Here is a 16,612-nt window from a genome sequence, read left to right as displayed (position 1 = left end):
AGCATTATTTTTTCCTTTCCAAGAATATGAAACATGAAAGCAATAGAATGAGCATTGTTTCTCCTCTCACTGGCGCTCTGCTATATCTCTTTCTATGTTATATCGAAAACTTTGTTCAGACAAAAACAAAGACAGACAATTGTTAGGGTTAAAAGCACATTTGGCTGGAATCTTTTTTGTCATTTTCCTCTTTCTTTCATTTTCTTCCTTTAATATCAAGGGTCTCTAAAACAGGTACAACACGAAATGTGTCCGAACTCTTGTAAATAATCCTTTTGTTGTTTTCTTTTCCTTCTAGCTAGTTCTGATACCAACATCGCGTAATGGCCCATCCAAAATATCTCTAAACGAAACGGGTAGAACGTGAACGTGCCCGAAGTTGTAAATAATCATTTTGGACCTTTGGTGATGGCGAAAAGCTGAAAGGAGAGGTAGTGATTCGGGCACCTCTCTTCTTTATGAACCAGCAACAGGCACATAGTTAATGAGATGCCCCTTTATAAAAATTTTTAAAACATATAATATAATATAGCTTATGTAGTGTTAATGAGATGCCCCTTTATAAAAATTGGATGTGCCCAAATCATGTAATCCCATTTTGTCAAAAAAATGAGAAACTATATTTTCTTATTTTAGTTCTCCCATTTGTCAGTATTTTCAATTATATAAATAAATTTATGAAAATAGAAATTCTCTTGATCCCTAATAATTGACGAAAAGAAGGCAGTGCTAAAACCGTTGGATTGGAATCGTTTTTAATTGTCAATTTAATAAACTAATAATTTAACAGAAATTTGGATTTCTGTTATCACTTTTCCACCTCTCTCCACCTTCCCTTCTGTCCGGCAACCTCTCGCTCTCTGCTTCTAAATTCTAATTCTAGATCCCCTCGCCCCCTCCTACCAAGTACCATCCTCACAACGAACCAGTCAGAAGAAGATTTATCAATCAACCGATCAAAAACCACACTATCAGACGAGCGGCATGGCTCTCAACCAAATTACCTCCTCTTCTCGTTCCAAGCTCCTCAAACCCCTCTCCTGCTTTTCCTCTTCTACATCCCTCCGCCGTCCCTTCTCGTCATCCTCCGATGACAATACAGTCATCACCGTCGAAACTAGCGCTCCCTTCGTCGGTCATAACATCGACCCACCCTGCCGTTCCGTCGAAACTACCCCAAAGGAACTCCTTGGCTTTTTCAACGACATGGCGGTCATGCGCCGTATGGAGATCGCTGCCGATTCCCTCTACAAATCCAAGCTCATTCGTGGTTTCTGCCATCTCTATGACGGCCAAGAAGCCGTCGCCGTAGGCATGGAAGCAGCCATCACGAAGAAGGATTGCATCATCACCGCTTATCGTGACCACTGTATTTTTCTCGGCCGGGGTGGGACCCCCTTCGAGTCTTTTGCTGAATTGATGGGTCGTAAAGCTGGATGCTCCAAGGGGAAGGGAGGTTCCATGCATTTTTACAAGAAGGAAGCTGGGTTTTATGGTGGACATGGAATTGTTGGTGCACAGGTGCCACTCGGGTGCGGTCTTGCCTTTGCCCAGAAGTACTCCAAGGACAACACTGTGACGTTCACTATGTATGGTGACGGTGCGGCCAATCAAGGCCAGTTGTTCGAAGCTCTCAATATGGCCGCTCTTTTGGATCTACCTGCAATTTTGGTCTGCGAGAACAACCACTGTAAGTAATGAAGACCCCAAGAAAGAATTGAACTGCACTTTGGCTTTAATTTTCCATCTTTACATTGTTTCTTATACGTAACTTTGCCAAGGATTTTGGTTTTGCAGATGGAATGGGGACGGCAGAATGGAGAGCAGCTAAGAGTCCAGCTTATTACAAGCGTGGGGATTATGTTCCTGGTCTGAAGGTGAGATTGATTCAATTTTCTTCTTCATGTCGTGAATGTTATGTTGAAGCTCTGTGCGTTTGAGTTTCCCATTTTCAATTTTGTTGGATAAGTTAAGACATTTTTTTTCGTAGTTTAGCACTTGTATTTTATCTCTAGTTACAGAGATGAGGTTTTTAAAGTTGACTTCTGATGGGTGCTCTGTTTATTCAATTGGGAATATACCTGTGCATAACTTGTGATATGTGATGAAGTGTTGACTGGTTGTGAGGAGAAACATTAAGCGTGGCCTTGGCGAATGTATTAGTTGATCAAAGTGCATGGAACAACTGAATAACTGTTCATAAGGTGTCTGATGGTTGGCAATTGTACTGATTAACTTTGTGATAGGTGTTGATGAGGATGAGAAGTCTCATCTTAGATTAATCACTTGAAATGCTGGATGACTATTGCACGAGTAAATTGCCGGTTAGAAAAAGGGTGTCATGCACTTGAAGTCATGGTTTTAGTTTTCCTGTTTCTTTTTGCCATTTCATAGGACTGTATTTAGGCTTTGTGGAACATCTGTCCTATGATATGCAGAATTTCTGAACCATAGATCGGAACATCCCTGGTTTTCTCATGTATTTCCGTATGTACTTAATAATGCTTCCAGTTTTATAACCTGATATTTTGGTATAAACTGATGTCTGGGAGGACAACTTTTGCAGTATTCTCCTTTTCTATAAGAGACGGGAAGAAGTAAATATTTGGTTGAAAGTGTAATTGCTGGCTTCTTATGAAGAGGAGGGAGGCCACCATGGCTTTGGATGACAGTAACTGGTCCTAGTGGTGGCATCTAATCTTTCTCTTCTGGAGTGAACAGACAATGGAACAAAAGATCATATGTATTTTCAATTAGTCTGGTCCTAACAAGGGGACTATGTAAGGAGAACAAGGTTAGATGCCTATACATGTCTGTCAGACCTCTAATGTGATAGCTTCGTGCAGGTTTACTGTTGCATCTATGTGAACCAATTATCTCCAATATCAATATCCACCGCTTCTTTCTTGTGAATTATGAACTTATCCTAATATCTTTCAATTCCTGGTAGCTAACTTGTGATTGGCAGTATTACTTATAGAGTATATTATCGTCTTATAAGTTCTATGAATTTGCATCATCTTTGGTGGGTTCCATGAGGTTGTGGTATTAGTGGATGAATTCCACAGTTTTCTTTCAACTTGACAGATGAATATTAGGGAAGTCATTGTACAGTGGTTAAACAATTTTTGGTTTTCTGCTTACATGCTATCTCTTTTTTGTCCTTGGTTTCTGAATGTCTTGTACATGTAACAGGTAGATGGGATGGATGCTCTTGCTGTTAAGCAGGCATGCAAATTTGCCAAGGAACATGCTCTGAAGAATGGACCCATTGTGAGTACATCTATTAGGTTATTATTCTTTTCTTTTGCTTTTTTCTTTTTGTGAACTTAAACTTTATTTGGTTCCATAACTGGCTTTTCCTTTTGAGTATGAGATGTTTCTTAGTCATGTGAAATGATGCCATGAAATAACAGAGATAAATGATTTTGTCTCTTTTTTTTTATTGAATGGTTTTATCATTCACATTGTTTGCACCAAGTTAATTGTTTCATTCGTTTTAGTTATGTAGAAAATAGATGGTGCTTAGCAACTTAATTAATCAAATCATGAAGAAGTATCTGAATAATTAAGCTCTAAAGTAAACCATGCCATGTTATAGCTGTTGCTAGTAATATTTGTGCCAAAACATGGACTTATTACTCTTCAAGGACAGCCTACTTATTCACTGCAAATAAATGTTTTCCTTATTTACACTAGTTGCTATTCATAATGGTTGGTTAAACTTCAATTAAACTTTTTCACTTCAGTTTCATGTTATCTTCATTCGTTTCTTTTGTATTTGTGGAAAATTTGGTCATAACATTTGATGTTTTTAGAATTTTTTTGATCAATATTGATGTTTTTAGATTTTTTTTTTGATCAATATTGATGTTTTTAGAATATTAGAGATTGACTTGTTTTTTGTACAAATCATAGGGAAACATAAATGCTTTCATGTTTGGGAAGTGTGATTGCTTCACAAGCACATTCTATCTGAATCTTTTCCTTAAAGAGTAATATCTGAATGTGATTTCCCTTTTTTACTTGCAATGAATGTGGAGAAGTGTGACCAGCTACTCTCAAGTTAAACAAATTAAAACAAAGGAGTAACAAGTTTGGTCATTGGTATAGATATGGACATATTAATGGTTTTGGAACCCTGCAGAACTACTATTCCTGGATTAGTGTCTGACAAATTTTGCTTGAAGTGAATATTTTTTAGAAGTAATTGGAATTTAAACATTGCCAAGTAGTCTTCAATCTTGCAGTCTTGAAAGCCAATATGATTTGGAAGTAAAGGGATCTACCAAAGGATGAGATAAGAATATAAAATTAAATGTGTCCTGGACTAATTTAGGCATGTAGAGATAAATATTTGCTTAAATTTCAATGGTATAACTGGGTTAGAAAAGCCATTACCCTATTTTGGTCTCAGCTATCTCTGGTCTTGGGAGGGATAGACTGTTTATGGACCTAACCTTTGACATTCTTTTGAACAAAGTGGTCACTTCCAGGCTTGAACTTATTTGCATAAAGAGGCTGCACAATCAAACCAGGTGACATTGTGTCTCCTTTAGATAAAGAAGGTATGCATATGAGGGGGAATGAATTAATGAAACAGGGAAAGAAAAGGCATTTTTTATTGATATAATTTGCATTAAATAAATCTAAAGGATAGAAGTGGCTGGTTCTAGTTCTGAGTCTTCTGACTAAGGCATTTGATTACTAAGTGAGTGGGTTAACCAGTGGAACAGGGTGCTGGGAAATTAAGAAATAAGATTTCAAAAAACGAGTGTATCTGAGATGAGGATGCTAAGGTGGATCAGTGGTAAGCTAGAAAGGAGAGAACATCAGAGCATAGTTTTTTTTTTTTTTGGAAAAGGTAAGATAATATTTATTGAGAATGAAATACACACTGGAGGCTGAGATCAGTCCCAAAACAGGCTGACTGATCTAAACAGCGATTACACAAGCCATCAAGACAAGGAAAAAAATACATCTGATACATTACAGTTTCTAAAATCTGCTGTCACAGACAACCAAGAAATCAATTTGCCCACTAACTTCTGGGTTAGGTCCTCCAGACTTAGAAACTTGTTGCTGAACACCTTTCTATTCCTCTCGGTCCAGATACACCACATTACAGCACTTGGAATCATTTTCCATAAAGTCTTCTTTTTCTTGCTCCAGCCCACAATATGCCAGCAGCATAAAAGCTCTTTTACCGACCTCAGCATCACCCAACAAGCCTTCAAGGACTTGAGGAGGTGGTTCCACAACTGAGCCGAGAACGGGCAGTGTAAACACAGATGATCAGTACATTCAGCACTGCACCCACATAAGCTGCAAGACTGGTCCAAAATCTGAATTCCCCTGCTTACAAGGTTCTCCTGGAAAGGCATTTGTTAAGAGTCATAGTCCAAACAAGGATACTGGCTTTAGTCGGACTGATAGGATTCCACACTTGCTGAACTGGGAAATCAGGAACACCCCTCCTACCAATCCTAGCCGCCAAAGATTTAACAGAGAATATCCTGTCAGGATTCCACTTCCAATGCCATTTATCCTCCGTACTAAAGATGCACTGCCTCATTCACCTCCCAATCAAAGAGATTTCTACGGAAAGAGGGAGTCCAAAGAACAGAATCACCAGATATACTATAGCACTCAGCAACTGAGGCCTCTTGGTCTGAAGCACACTGGGAAGATGAGGGGGAAGGATTCAGCAAGAGGAACATTTGAGCACCAAGGGTCCTTCCAGAATTTGATCCTATTACCATTACCAGCCCTGACTGAGATCTCCCTGGCCAACTCTGGAAAATGCTTCATTATCCCCTTCCATAGAGAGTTACCCCAGTTAGGAGGGGGGTCCCTAGATCTCCAATTTCCCCAGCTCACACCATATTTGCTAGCTATGAGAGATCTCCACCAAGCATCAGATTCTACAGCAAATCTCCAAATCCATTTACATAGGAGAGCAGAGTTAAAATATTTCAGTTTCCTTATACCTAACCCCCCTTCAGATTTGGGAAGACAGACTTGTTCCCAACTCACCAAGTGCACTTTTTTCTCCTCCTCCCAGCCTCTCCAAAAGAAATTCCGTTGAAGCTTTTCAATCTGATTTGCCACCTTCTTAGGAATAGAGAAAAGGGATAGGAAGTAGGTAGGCAAATTGGAGAGAGTACTCTTAATCAGAATCACCCTCCCCCCAAAACAAAGGTATTTAGCCTTCCAAGAAGCCAACTTCCTTTCCAATCTCTCAATAATTGGGTCCCAAATAGCAAAGGAACCACCACTCACCCCAAGCAGGAGTCCTAAATATTTGACCGGGAGAGATTCAATCTGACAAGCCAGAATACCAACACACTCAGCTAAATTGGAAACAAGTCCAACTGGGATAATTTGGCTCTTATTCCAATTAACTTTCAAGCCTGTAATCACTTCAAACCAAGAGAGAATCCCAAGAATTAGCTCCACCTGAGAGGGGGAAGCATCCACAAAACATACTGTATCATCTGCAAATTGAAGAATGTCCACCTTCTCTCCCCCCGACACCATTGCAAAACCTTCCCAATCCCCTGACTCAGCAGCCTTCTTGCAGAAAAGAGTGAGGATCTCCATTACACATAGAAATAATAGAGGAGATAGAGGGTCTCCCTACCTAAGACCCCTAAAACTATCAAAGAAACCTGCAGATTGTCCGCTTACCAAGACTGAGAACTTTGGGGAAGTGATACATACTTTCATCCAATTCCTCCATTTCTGCCCAAAAGTCATCTGAAGAAGCACAAGGTCTACACATCTCCAGTTAACATGATTGTAGGCCTTCTCAATATCAAGTTTACAAATCAAACCTGGAGAGTCTTCTTTTTTCCTGGAATGAATGAGCTCATTGGCAATAAGAACTGAATCTAGCATCTGTCTACCCGGAATAAAAGCACTTTGGTTATTTGAGATAACCCTACCAAGAACTGCTTTCAATCTTTCTATAAGGACTTTAGATAGGATTATGCAGAAGCTATGCAACAGACTAATTGGCCTAAAATCCTTAATATCCATAGCACCTTCAATCTTTGGAATGAGGGTTATAAAGGTAGTATTCAGACTTCTCTGCAATGAACCCCTCTCAAAAAAGTCCTGGAAAACATTCAATAAATCCTGTCTCACCACGTCCTAGCATTTAATGTAAAAGAGATTTGTAAGACCATCGGGCCCTGGAGACTTTTCATCAGCTAACAACTTGATAGCTTCTTTAATTTCCTCCTCAGAAAAAGGTCTCTCAATGAAAGAAGACTGCTCATCACTCAACTAGTTAAAAGAAAGAGATCTTGGGAAAGGTCTGAATGCCCAAGATTCCTTATAGAACTTCTTGTAAAAGCTAGTTGCCACTAGCTTCATATCAGACTAAGTGATACCTACCCTGCCCTCTCCCTCCAGCCTGGTAACTATAGAAGCTCTAGCTTTGGCATTTGCCATTTTGTGAAAATAATGTGTATTCCTATCCCCCTCTTTCAGCCACGCCACTTTGGCTCTGTCTCCATTTAGTTTCTTCTGCCATTGCCAATTTGTCAAACTTTAACTTAGCCTGAAATCTTTTTAATCTGAGCTCCTCAATAAGAGGACCTAATTCTTCAGCTGTGTCAATCTCCTTTATGGTACTTAGTAGAGTCTTCTTCTCAGTATCTAGATTCAAACTTCTCTCCACTTTCCAAATCTTTAGCTTTGCTTTAATGGCTCCCAATTTCTTTGCTAAAATGAATGAACTGGTACCTCCCACCTGCATATCCTCCCAAACAGACTTCAACAACAGAACTAGAGAGTCATCCTCAAACCTAACATTCTCTAATTTGAACAGAACTTTTGTTCTCTCTCTAACACCACAAACCAGTTGAATGGGAATATGGTCCGACACTGGCCTTGGAAGGGCAATCTGCTTAAACTCCGGAAAAATATCCTCCCAGTTAGAAGTAACCAGAAACCTATCCAGCCTCACTAGGGCAGGAAGGTCTTGATTGTTGGTCCAAGTATACCTATTGCCATGAAGGGGTAAATCTTGAAGCTCAAATCTATTGATAAAATCAGCAAATTGCACCATTTCCCTTGATCTTCTTCCCCCCGAGCTTCTCTCCTCCCTAGAAAGAGTGGCATTAAAGTCCCCATAAATAATCCACGGGCAATCCAGACTTCCCCTAGCCATTGCCAGCTCCTCCCAAAACTCCTCCCTCCGACTTCGGTCATTAGGACCATGCACATTAGTAATCTGACACACATTGCCATTTGCAAGTTTCAAGACAAGAGAAATTGAAAAAAGTCTAATCTGATGAGAGATCAAGCTGCAAACAGTCGGGTCCCACATACTCAGTAACCCCCCTGCACTACCAGCTGCCGACTTCGACCTCCACCTAACCTCCCCCTCCCCCCCAGATACTCCTAACCACTCCGACCTCCACAGATTCCAATTTAGTTTCTTGAATCAATACCACTTTTGAACCTGAACTTTTCAGAGAGTCACAAACTACCAGCCTCCTTCTCCCTGACCCCAGCCCCCTAACATTCCAAGATAATATCTTAAGCTCCATAACAAACTAGGAACAACAGAACACTTGGCACTTAAGCCTTTCTCCCCCCTCCCCTCACTCCTACCAACTTTATCATTAAGGTTCCAAGTCAAGCGTAGCAATTCTCTACATTTTTTAGATTTATTGCCCCCCTTTTTTACTACAGCTTTCCCCCTGGCCATACTCATTCTTTTCTCTACCCCCTCTAAGTACTTAACTGTTTCCTCTTCCAAGCCTTCTAGCGAGATCTTTAGAAATTTTCCCAATCCCATCAACTTAGAAGAAACCCATGATGAATCAAAAACACTTTCAAACTGCTCCCCTACCTGGTTCGACTGATCCACTAACAGATTGTTATTCTTCTGAGACTGCCCAACCATGACAGCAAACCTATCCGTAACACAAAGTTTGCTACCTCCCACCTGTGGCCCAACACCCTCAAGAATACCTTCACCACCTGCAATTTGAGAATTTGCAGCCACCATCACTATCGGATCCACCTCCATCAACTCCTCTTCCTCTCTTAGCACCGCTAGTTGGTTGGACTTTAGCTGAGTCTCACTTGCCAGAGTAGACGCTTGGGAAGGCCAAGATTTCACAACACCAGTGCAGGGATCTGAAACTCCCTCTCTGCCTTTCTTCTCCCTACTAGCAGCAGCCCCCTTCGTTCCTGAAAATCCCGAGCCTCCCCAGAACCCACACCCTGAAGACCACCTCCAACCTGAGGACTGAAATTTGGCGTCAGGGTCGTCCTTCGAATAGAGGATGGACTAGACTCAATATAACCATTGAGCCCAGGCCCAACTTCCAGAATAAAAGGTTGAAGAGTCGGTTGGGCTGAATAAAGCATTCCAGGCCCATTAACATCATCCGAAGTCCCATGGTCCCACTGAGACTCGAGTGGGGGAGGCTGACAGCCCTTCTGACAATTCTCTGGCACACTAACTTCCCTAGGGGCCAGCTAGAGCTCTGCAAGGCATTCTCTAATTAAGGCTTTAATGGCCTTAGTACCCCAAGCCTACCCGCTGCCCCTCAGATTTGAATTTTGAATCTCCTTCAAGCTAGATCCTGGGTAAACCCATCTGTACCATTCAAAGTCACCAACATCAGACGGCTCAAAAGAACCCCAAAACTTGCATCTTCTTCTCTATCTACGGTCATCGGAGAAGCAACTCGCGTGTCCGTCTTTTGATACCTCTCTGCTACCGAAAAATCGGGAAGCTCACTTTCGCCGAAATCTTCCAGGATTAACGTTTTGGAGCAATTCGAACTCTCCTTGTCTCCTTTAAGGACATCGCGAGACAGCCCTTCTCCACCTCTCCAACTTCGAACAGACAGCAGAACTTCTTGCCAGATCTGAACCGTGAAGACCACTTCCCCTGCCACCACTTCAACCTTGCTTGGAATTTGGTTTCGCTTGCGGATTTTCATTCTTACCCACTCGCAGGTCGCAATCTCCAGCGGGGAATCGTCCGTCTCTGTAAAACCCCCACAAGCATCCCCAATAGCCCTTATGACACTTGGGCACCAGAGCAGGAGTGGCAGGCCATAAACCCTAATCCAACATGACTCCAGGTCCTCTCCTACTTCGAAGGGATCAGGGTAATGACATCCCGCACTCGCCCCCCACCAATCCAGCAAAAGGGGGTTTCTTCCCATCTGCCACAGACCTTGTCTTAAAACCCAATCCGCACCAGCTCTTGACAGACAAATAAAGAGGAATAGACCATCCGCCATTTTCTTCACTCTCACACCCCCACCTCTCTCCAAACGCCGTTTGCCCACCTCTCTACCTCCTTAATCTCTACCCCCCATCGGAACCTACCCACCAAACAGCTCCTCAAAAACTCTCTTCTCGCAGTCACCCCCTGAGGATCCATTGCTACCACCCTATTACCATTAACCCATTTCACCTCTGACTCCCCAAAAGTAGGCCAAACCCCCGCCACCACCACTTCTCTATAAGAAATATTGCATCTTACCCTCCCTCCGTTCTCCAATCTACGGAACCAGGCAGAAGCTTCCCATCTTCGCTTCCCCCCACCTGCTCTATTATAAGAGAATCCACGCTCCATCAATAACTTCAGAAAAGAGACCCTTCAACAGCGAAGCAGACTGAAATCATCACTGCATTGAAAAAACCCTTCATATCCACAAATCTGGTGTCGTCGTTGGAGAAGAAGGCGATGTCAAGTTTCTGGTAAGCATAAGTTGGACCATGATAAGCCTTGATAAAATCTGATTTAGTTTCATCACCAAGAGCGGAATAGTTGCATCTTGCATGTGTACCTCTTCATGCATAACTCAAGGTGGTGCCCATGGAGGGTTGCCTTGCTTAAGCGCCTAGATATTTTGTACATGATGCTATTACAGATTCTTATATTCTTACCTTTTTGAGATTATAATTGTAAAATAGATATTAGTAAATCCACATTATTCATTATATGAGTTAAAATACTAGTTTTTTCATTATATTCTTTTTTGTTATCAACACTCATGTTGGTTTATACTGTCTTGAACCCTTGAAGTTTTCAAAGCCTGAACCTATAAGAAAGGAAGAACTTAAAATTTTGTCCAATCAACATATTCTTCTTTTCCCATGCTTTTTTTTCACCCAGGACAAAAGCAGGGGCTCAGCCCTTTATCTTCTGAATTTTCTTTTATTTCTTCTTTTTCTTATCATGAATATGTTGATTTTTATATGTTTTAATCTGAAGTCCATACATTTTTTTTTATGAAAATATAGATAATTACTAATGAAAGATGGTTGCTGGTTGCTATGGAACCTAGGGAATTACCCTAGGATTCATGGTTTTTATTTAAAAAAAATCCATTGCCTAGGTGATGCCTAGACAGCCACCTAGGCGACAAGGCACCTCCCTGTTGCTTAGCCTTGCCTTGGTGCCATGAAAACTATGATTCAAAGGACTTAGGATTAACCTGGTGCTGGTAGGTGACAAGATGAGGGAAAGTTAACTGAGATGATTTGGCCATGGGATCAGATGGCTGATTAGTCAATTAGTGGACCATAATGAGTTACTTTGATGCAGTAGCTGAAGAGTCAAAATTGGAAATTTCTGAAATTTTATGTATATCTGCATTTTTGGGTAACAAGGGTATTTTTGTCACTTAATAATTTATGTGGGGTCATTGAAGTTCTTTGTGACTTTTGGAACATAAGTGTGTTTGTCTTCCACTTGTAAATTTTCTACTGATGAATTAATGAAAGTGTTATTGATAAAAAAAAAAAAAAAATTATGTGGGGTCCAATGACAGGGTCTGATTTGTCTTCTTTTAGTTTGTTTATGTTTAAAGTTTCAGAGTCATTGAATGAGTAGGATTAGAGTTATTAGGTCTTCTTTGAATTGAAATAGGATAATGGCAATTCAGTTTGAGTCGTACTAGGATTCTTATGAGTGTCTAATAGTTTGAACCCTAGGATTATTATGTGTCTAGAGTCTATTAATATATATGGACGTTATACACAAAGATCAATGGAATCGATTGAGTTTTCTTGAGCTTATGCTGATTATGGTGAGTGATTCTAGACACCTTGTAAATGATTCCGGGTATTCTCTCTCTAGAGTCTCTACCTCTCTATTTTCCTTTTCATTTCTTCAAATAGCCATTACAGCCTCAACAACAATAAATTTCTGATCAAGGAATATTATTCAACATTCTCAAAGGGATGGAATTGAGCTGTTCCTACATCATACTCTGTGCAAGTATAGGATAGGGTTCTAAAAGAGAAAGGAAAGACTAAAGAAAATGTGAGCTGAAGTAAGAAATGATCCAAGGATTTAAAAAACAGAAAAAATAGATTCTTGATAGAGCACAATGATGGGACAGGATTTACGTAGCTGACCCCAAATAGTTGGGATTAAATCTGAATTAAGTTGAGTTCGGGTGGATTAACAGCTATGGTGGCCTCTCCTTTTGATGGCCGGAAGAGATGCTATACTACCACTGCCTATGGTTGAAGTGATCCATGCTAAATACTTATCATCCCCAAAAAAGTGATCCATGTTAACTGACCAACCAGCACTTGATTTTGTCTTTATTTTCCGCTTATGAAGGATTAAACTAATTGATAGTCTTTTTGATGTCCTGGCAAATGTGATACCACTTGCGTAGGACTAAGAAGAAAGCATCCAGATTGGCATCTTTATGTGATGGGGACCAGTCCAGGCATTATAAGACCTATTCTCGTAAGAAGGCCAACAAACAAGTTCTGATTTGTCACGGGGAAGACTCTTGGGACTTGGACTGATCTGATCAGGGACACTTTCGTCATTTTGACCACCCCTATGTGGACCTAGGCCATAGCATCTTGTTCTTCTAGTTTGCTAGGGCTTAGCTTTCAATATTTATCTTATTTGGTAGAAAGTTATTGTCTTTCTTGATGAACAAGACAAAGAATGGCAATTGTGTAATTATTATGAACAGTATTCCTAGCCACACAAGCCACTATAAATAAATGTATTTTCTTCCTTTTGAAGCTAATGAATGGAGCTCTCTTGCAAATTTTCTGTATGGAGTGACTCCTACAAACCCTAGAGTGATTCTAGAACCCTTGGAGTGATTCCTTGGGATTTCTCTCTTTTTTCTCTAACCTTCTCTCTCTCTCTCTCTCTATCTCTCTGTCTGTCTATTCCTCTCTCTTTATGTCTTGTGATAGTTTATTCCAGCCCTAATACATCATTATGTGTAGGTAGCATTGAGGTAGTGAATGTCTAGAAGCTAGCCCTATATTTAGCCCCCTGCTAAGTTGGGCATTTGGACATAGCTGTTCAAATGAAGAATTGATAAGATAGTATCTATGGATAGTTATAAGGCCAAACGTATTATACTTGTGTGGGTCATTCATTTAGTTTTGTGTTTCTGGTGCTTTCAACCATCCTTACAATTAATGATGCTATTCATAATTTGGTTCATGCATCCAAAGGCTCCAATTCAAATCTTAGAGTTCAAAAATAATCCATCAATTATTGTTCAAATCTTACAGATCTAGTTGTAAAAATTATACTTTACCTGATTCTGTCATAAGAAGCAAGAAGGCATCATCATCAAAGACAAGCTGGCTGTTGGAGTTACAGATTGGGTAAAAAAGAAGTGGAAATTAATGGGTGTTAGTTGACCCTATGATTAGAGGCTAGCAAGTGGTTGCTAGTTTTACACCCTAGACAACCTTTATTACTGCCTTGCAAGAATGAGAACTACCAGACACAATGGGTGGAGATGAACCTTGATGTCTTTTACTATTGTACTCATCTTTCTCTTTATTTTAATAAATTGATTCTGTTATTGATTAAAAAAACCTTGATGACTTTTATGAAAGAAGGGAGTTCGAATGGCTAACTAGGGGTTTAGAAATTCAGCTTCAATGGGTGAAGAGAAGTGCAAATTCCTTTGTGGATACTCTAGCCAGGTGGAGGGTGTTTGTCAGGTGGTTATAGAGAGGTTAGATGTATTGGCATCCAGAATGAAACAGGTTATTCAGATGGATTGTAAGATTTGCTGATTCTTGTTTAGACAATCTTGCAATAGAAGTGATTGGGATGGTTGACTTGTTTTGAGTGACTTGTCTTTGAGCATCTAGACTTTGACCTTTCCATCCTGATTTGCCAAACTTCTTGCCCTGTATGGCAGGTTTGCTCTTATATTTATGGTTGTGTAAATATGATAGGAAGAAATTAGCTTATTAAGTATTTTCTGTTAATTGCTAAGAGTTTCTTAGTGATTATTTATCCAAAAAACAGTGGCCTAGTGATTACTTGTCCAAAAGAAGAGTGGCTTAGTGACTACTGCCCGTATTAAAGATTGAATACTGTTGTGTCCATATCTTAAGTCACAGTCACACTAATTTCAATCAAGCTGATGCCTTGCCTTATGAGTTTTCAGATTCTTGAAATGGACACTTACAGGTACCATGGGCACTCCATGTCAGATCCTGGAAGCACCTATAGGACACGAGATGAGATTTCTGGAGTGAGACAGGTTGTTAATTTCACAATGTTTAGCTTCTAAATTGAAATTATTTTTTTGATAAATCTTCTAAATTGAAATTATTTTTAATCTTTGGCCATATGAACTTAAAGTTACCTTTCTCCTCTGGCTTGTGATTTACAGGTGCGTGATCCAATTGAAAGGATAAAAAAGTTGATAATATCTCATAACCTAGCAACTGAAAAGGAGTTAAAGGTATTTATTTTGCACAGACTTTAAATGTTTATTTTTGGTGATTTTAGATTCTTGATTTTCAGGGCTAACTTTATTTGTCTTGTCTGAAATCTGAATGGGTTTTGTCTGGATATAGAAAGCCTTTTTGATTGTTGTCTGCATTTATGTTCTCTCTTTATTACTTCAAGGTTGTAGGTTTGAGTTATGAATTATGTGTTTCAACAAAACCCCAAAGTCTGAGCATAGTTCAGAGCTAGGAAATAAGGAGGAAACTCATTGTGTCAGAAGATTGAATTTTGCAATAATTTTCTTTTTTCAGGATATTGAGAAGAATCTCAGGAAAGAAGTAGATGAAGCCATTGCTCAGGCTAAGGTAAGAGGCCATATGTTGTGGATATTGCTGACTTATTCTACCATAGATCCTAGCTATGGTTCTGGACATGTATATTGGCTTTTCCTTATAGGGCAAGATTTTTCATTGTTGACCTGGTTCTGTTATCGATGCCACTTGTTTTCTCATGTTTTCAGGAAAGTCCCATGCCCGATCCTTCTGAACTTTTCACCAATGTTTATGTAAAAGATTTTGGACTTGAGGTAAGTTCCATTTCTCTGCTATCATTCTTTCTTAGTATGGTTATGTTTATCTGTTTTAATGAGAAACAGGGAGAGACTCATGGCCATGTTTAGTTTGATAGACAGTAAGAGAGAAGAAAGTCGAGGGAAAGTTCTTTTTTTCTCAACTTTCTGTTTCTCTCTTACCTTCTATCAGACCATATACAACCTAAACACCAAAAACAAGGTGGAAATTAAAAAAAAAACTTAAATAGAAATACTTGGTTGTATGTTTTTAGATGGGTTTATAAGAGGTGTTTTCCTCAGAGTTCAATTCATTTTTTGAATAGTAACAATTGTTTACATTTTTACAGATAAATATATTGAAAATAATGATTATTATACAAATGAAATAGTAATCATGTTTACCATATAGATGGAGAACATTGGTTGGCATTAATTACAGAATAGAAGAGTTAAGACTAACTTGGCTCCCCTTGTGCAGGCATTTGGAGTAGATAGGAAGGAAGTCAAGGTCGTTCTTCCCTGAAAGGAATCGAAGTTTCAACTTTCCACTTTCAAGGACGATTTAACCAAATTCCAAGAAATAAAAGGTTAAGCGGCGGTTGATGATTATTGGCTTTTCCCATCCTCAAGAAAAAAGGAAACTCCAAAGGATAAAAGAGTCAATAGCTGGACTGAATCAAATGGGCTCCATTTAGAGTATTCTGGATTTGATTTTTTGTTTTTTGTTTTTTGTTTTAAATTCTGCCGCAGGCTACGCAAGAATGAATTTCAATATGATATTGAAATAAAAGTATTACAAATGACAGTTTTGGGAAAGAAATAATAGTTTTGATTTTATGTTTCTCTTAAAGAAAATTTCCAGAGGTTTCATATTCATATATGATAATTGAAATTCAACTAATAATTTCAAACTACTTCCCCCTATCTTTTGTTCATCCCGCTTCAGATTTGCACTACAAACTAACAGAGCCCGAGCCTAAAGAAAGAACTCAGCAAGCACAATGCATTGTGTTCGCCTGTCGTAGAATTACAGAGCCAGGTGGTCATTTGAATGGGCAATATTTCTATGGGTGGCGGAAAATTTCTTTTACAACCATTTGAAAGTGTCGTCTGAAATGAAGATGAAGCGCATCATCCTTTCTGCTCCGCTTGCCGAGCCCCGAAATCTGGGGATTAATGGAAGTTTAGGATGAGTAGACTATGGTCCTGATCAGATTATAATCCTTTCTGCTCTGCTTTTAAGTTTTTAAATGAAAGCTAAATGCACATATGCATTGTATTTTGTGAGTTCTACCTACGTTGTTTTAGGGGTT

The 16,612-nt window shown here is 39.5% G+C and overlaps 1 protein-coding gene across 1 annotated transcript; it reads left to right on the top strand.

Moving 5' to 3' along the window:
* The first annotated feature begins 418 nt into the window (after positions 1–418).
* LOC104607993 (pyruvate dehydrogenase E1 component subunit alpha, mitochondrial) lies at positions 419–16,154 on the top strand. Its single transcript, XM_010273809.3, has 8 exons — positions 419–1,690; positions 1,798–1,877; positions 3,196–3,273; positions 14,442–14,537; positions 14,670–14,741; positions 15,040–15,093; positions 15,249–15,314; positions 15,778–16,154. Exons 1-8 carry the CDS (start codon positions 985–987, stop codon positions 15,820–15,822), a joined length of 1,197 nt encoding a protein of 398 aa, XP_010272111.1. The 5' UTR covers positions 419–984; the 3' UTR covers positions 15,823–16,154.
* Positions 16,155–16,612: the final 458 nt, after the last annotated feature.

The sequence above is a fragment of the Nelumbo nucifera genome, chromosome 4, assembly GCF_055504915.1.
Source record: "Nelumbo nucifera cultivar China Antique chromosome 4, China Antique-T2T, whole genome shotgun sequence".
Lineage (NCBI taxonomy): Eukaryota > Viridiplantae > Streptophyta > Magnoliopsida > Proteales > Nelumbonaceae > Nelumbo > Nelumbo nucifera.
The sequence above is the reverse complement of the archived record's forward strand: the minus strand, read 5'-3'. Positions and strand labels throughout refer to the sequence as shown.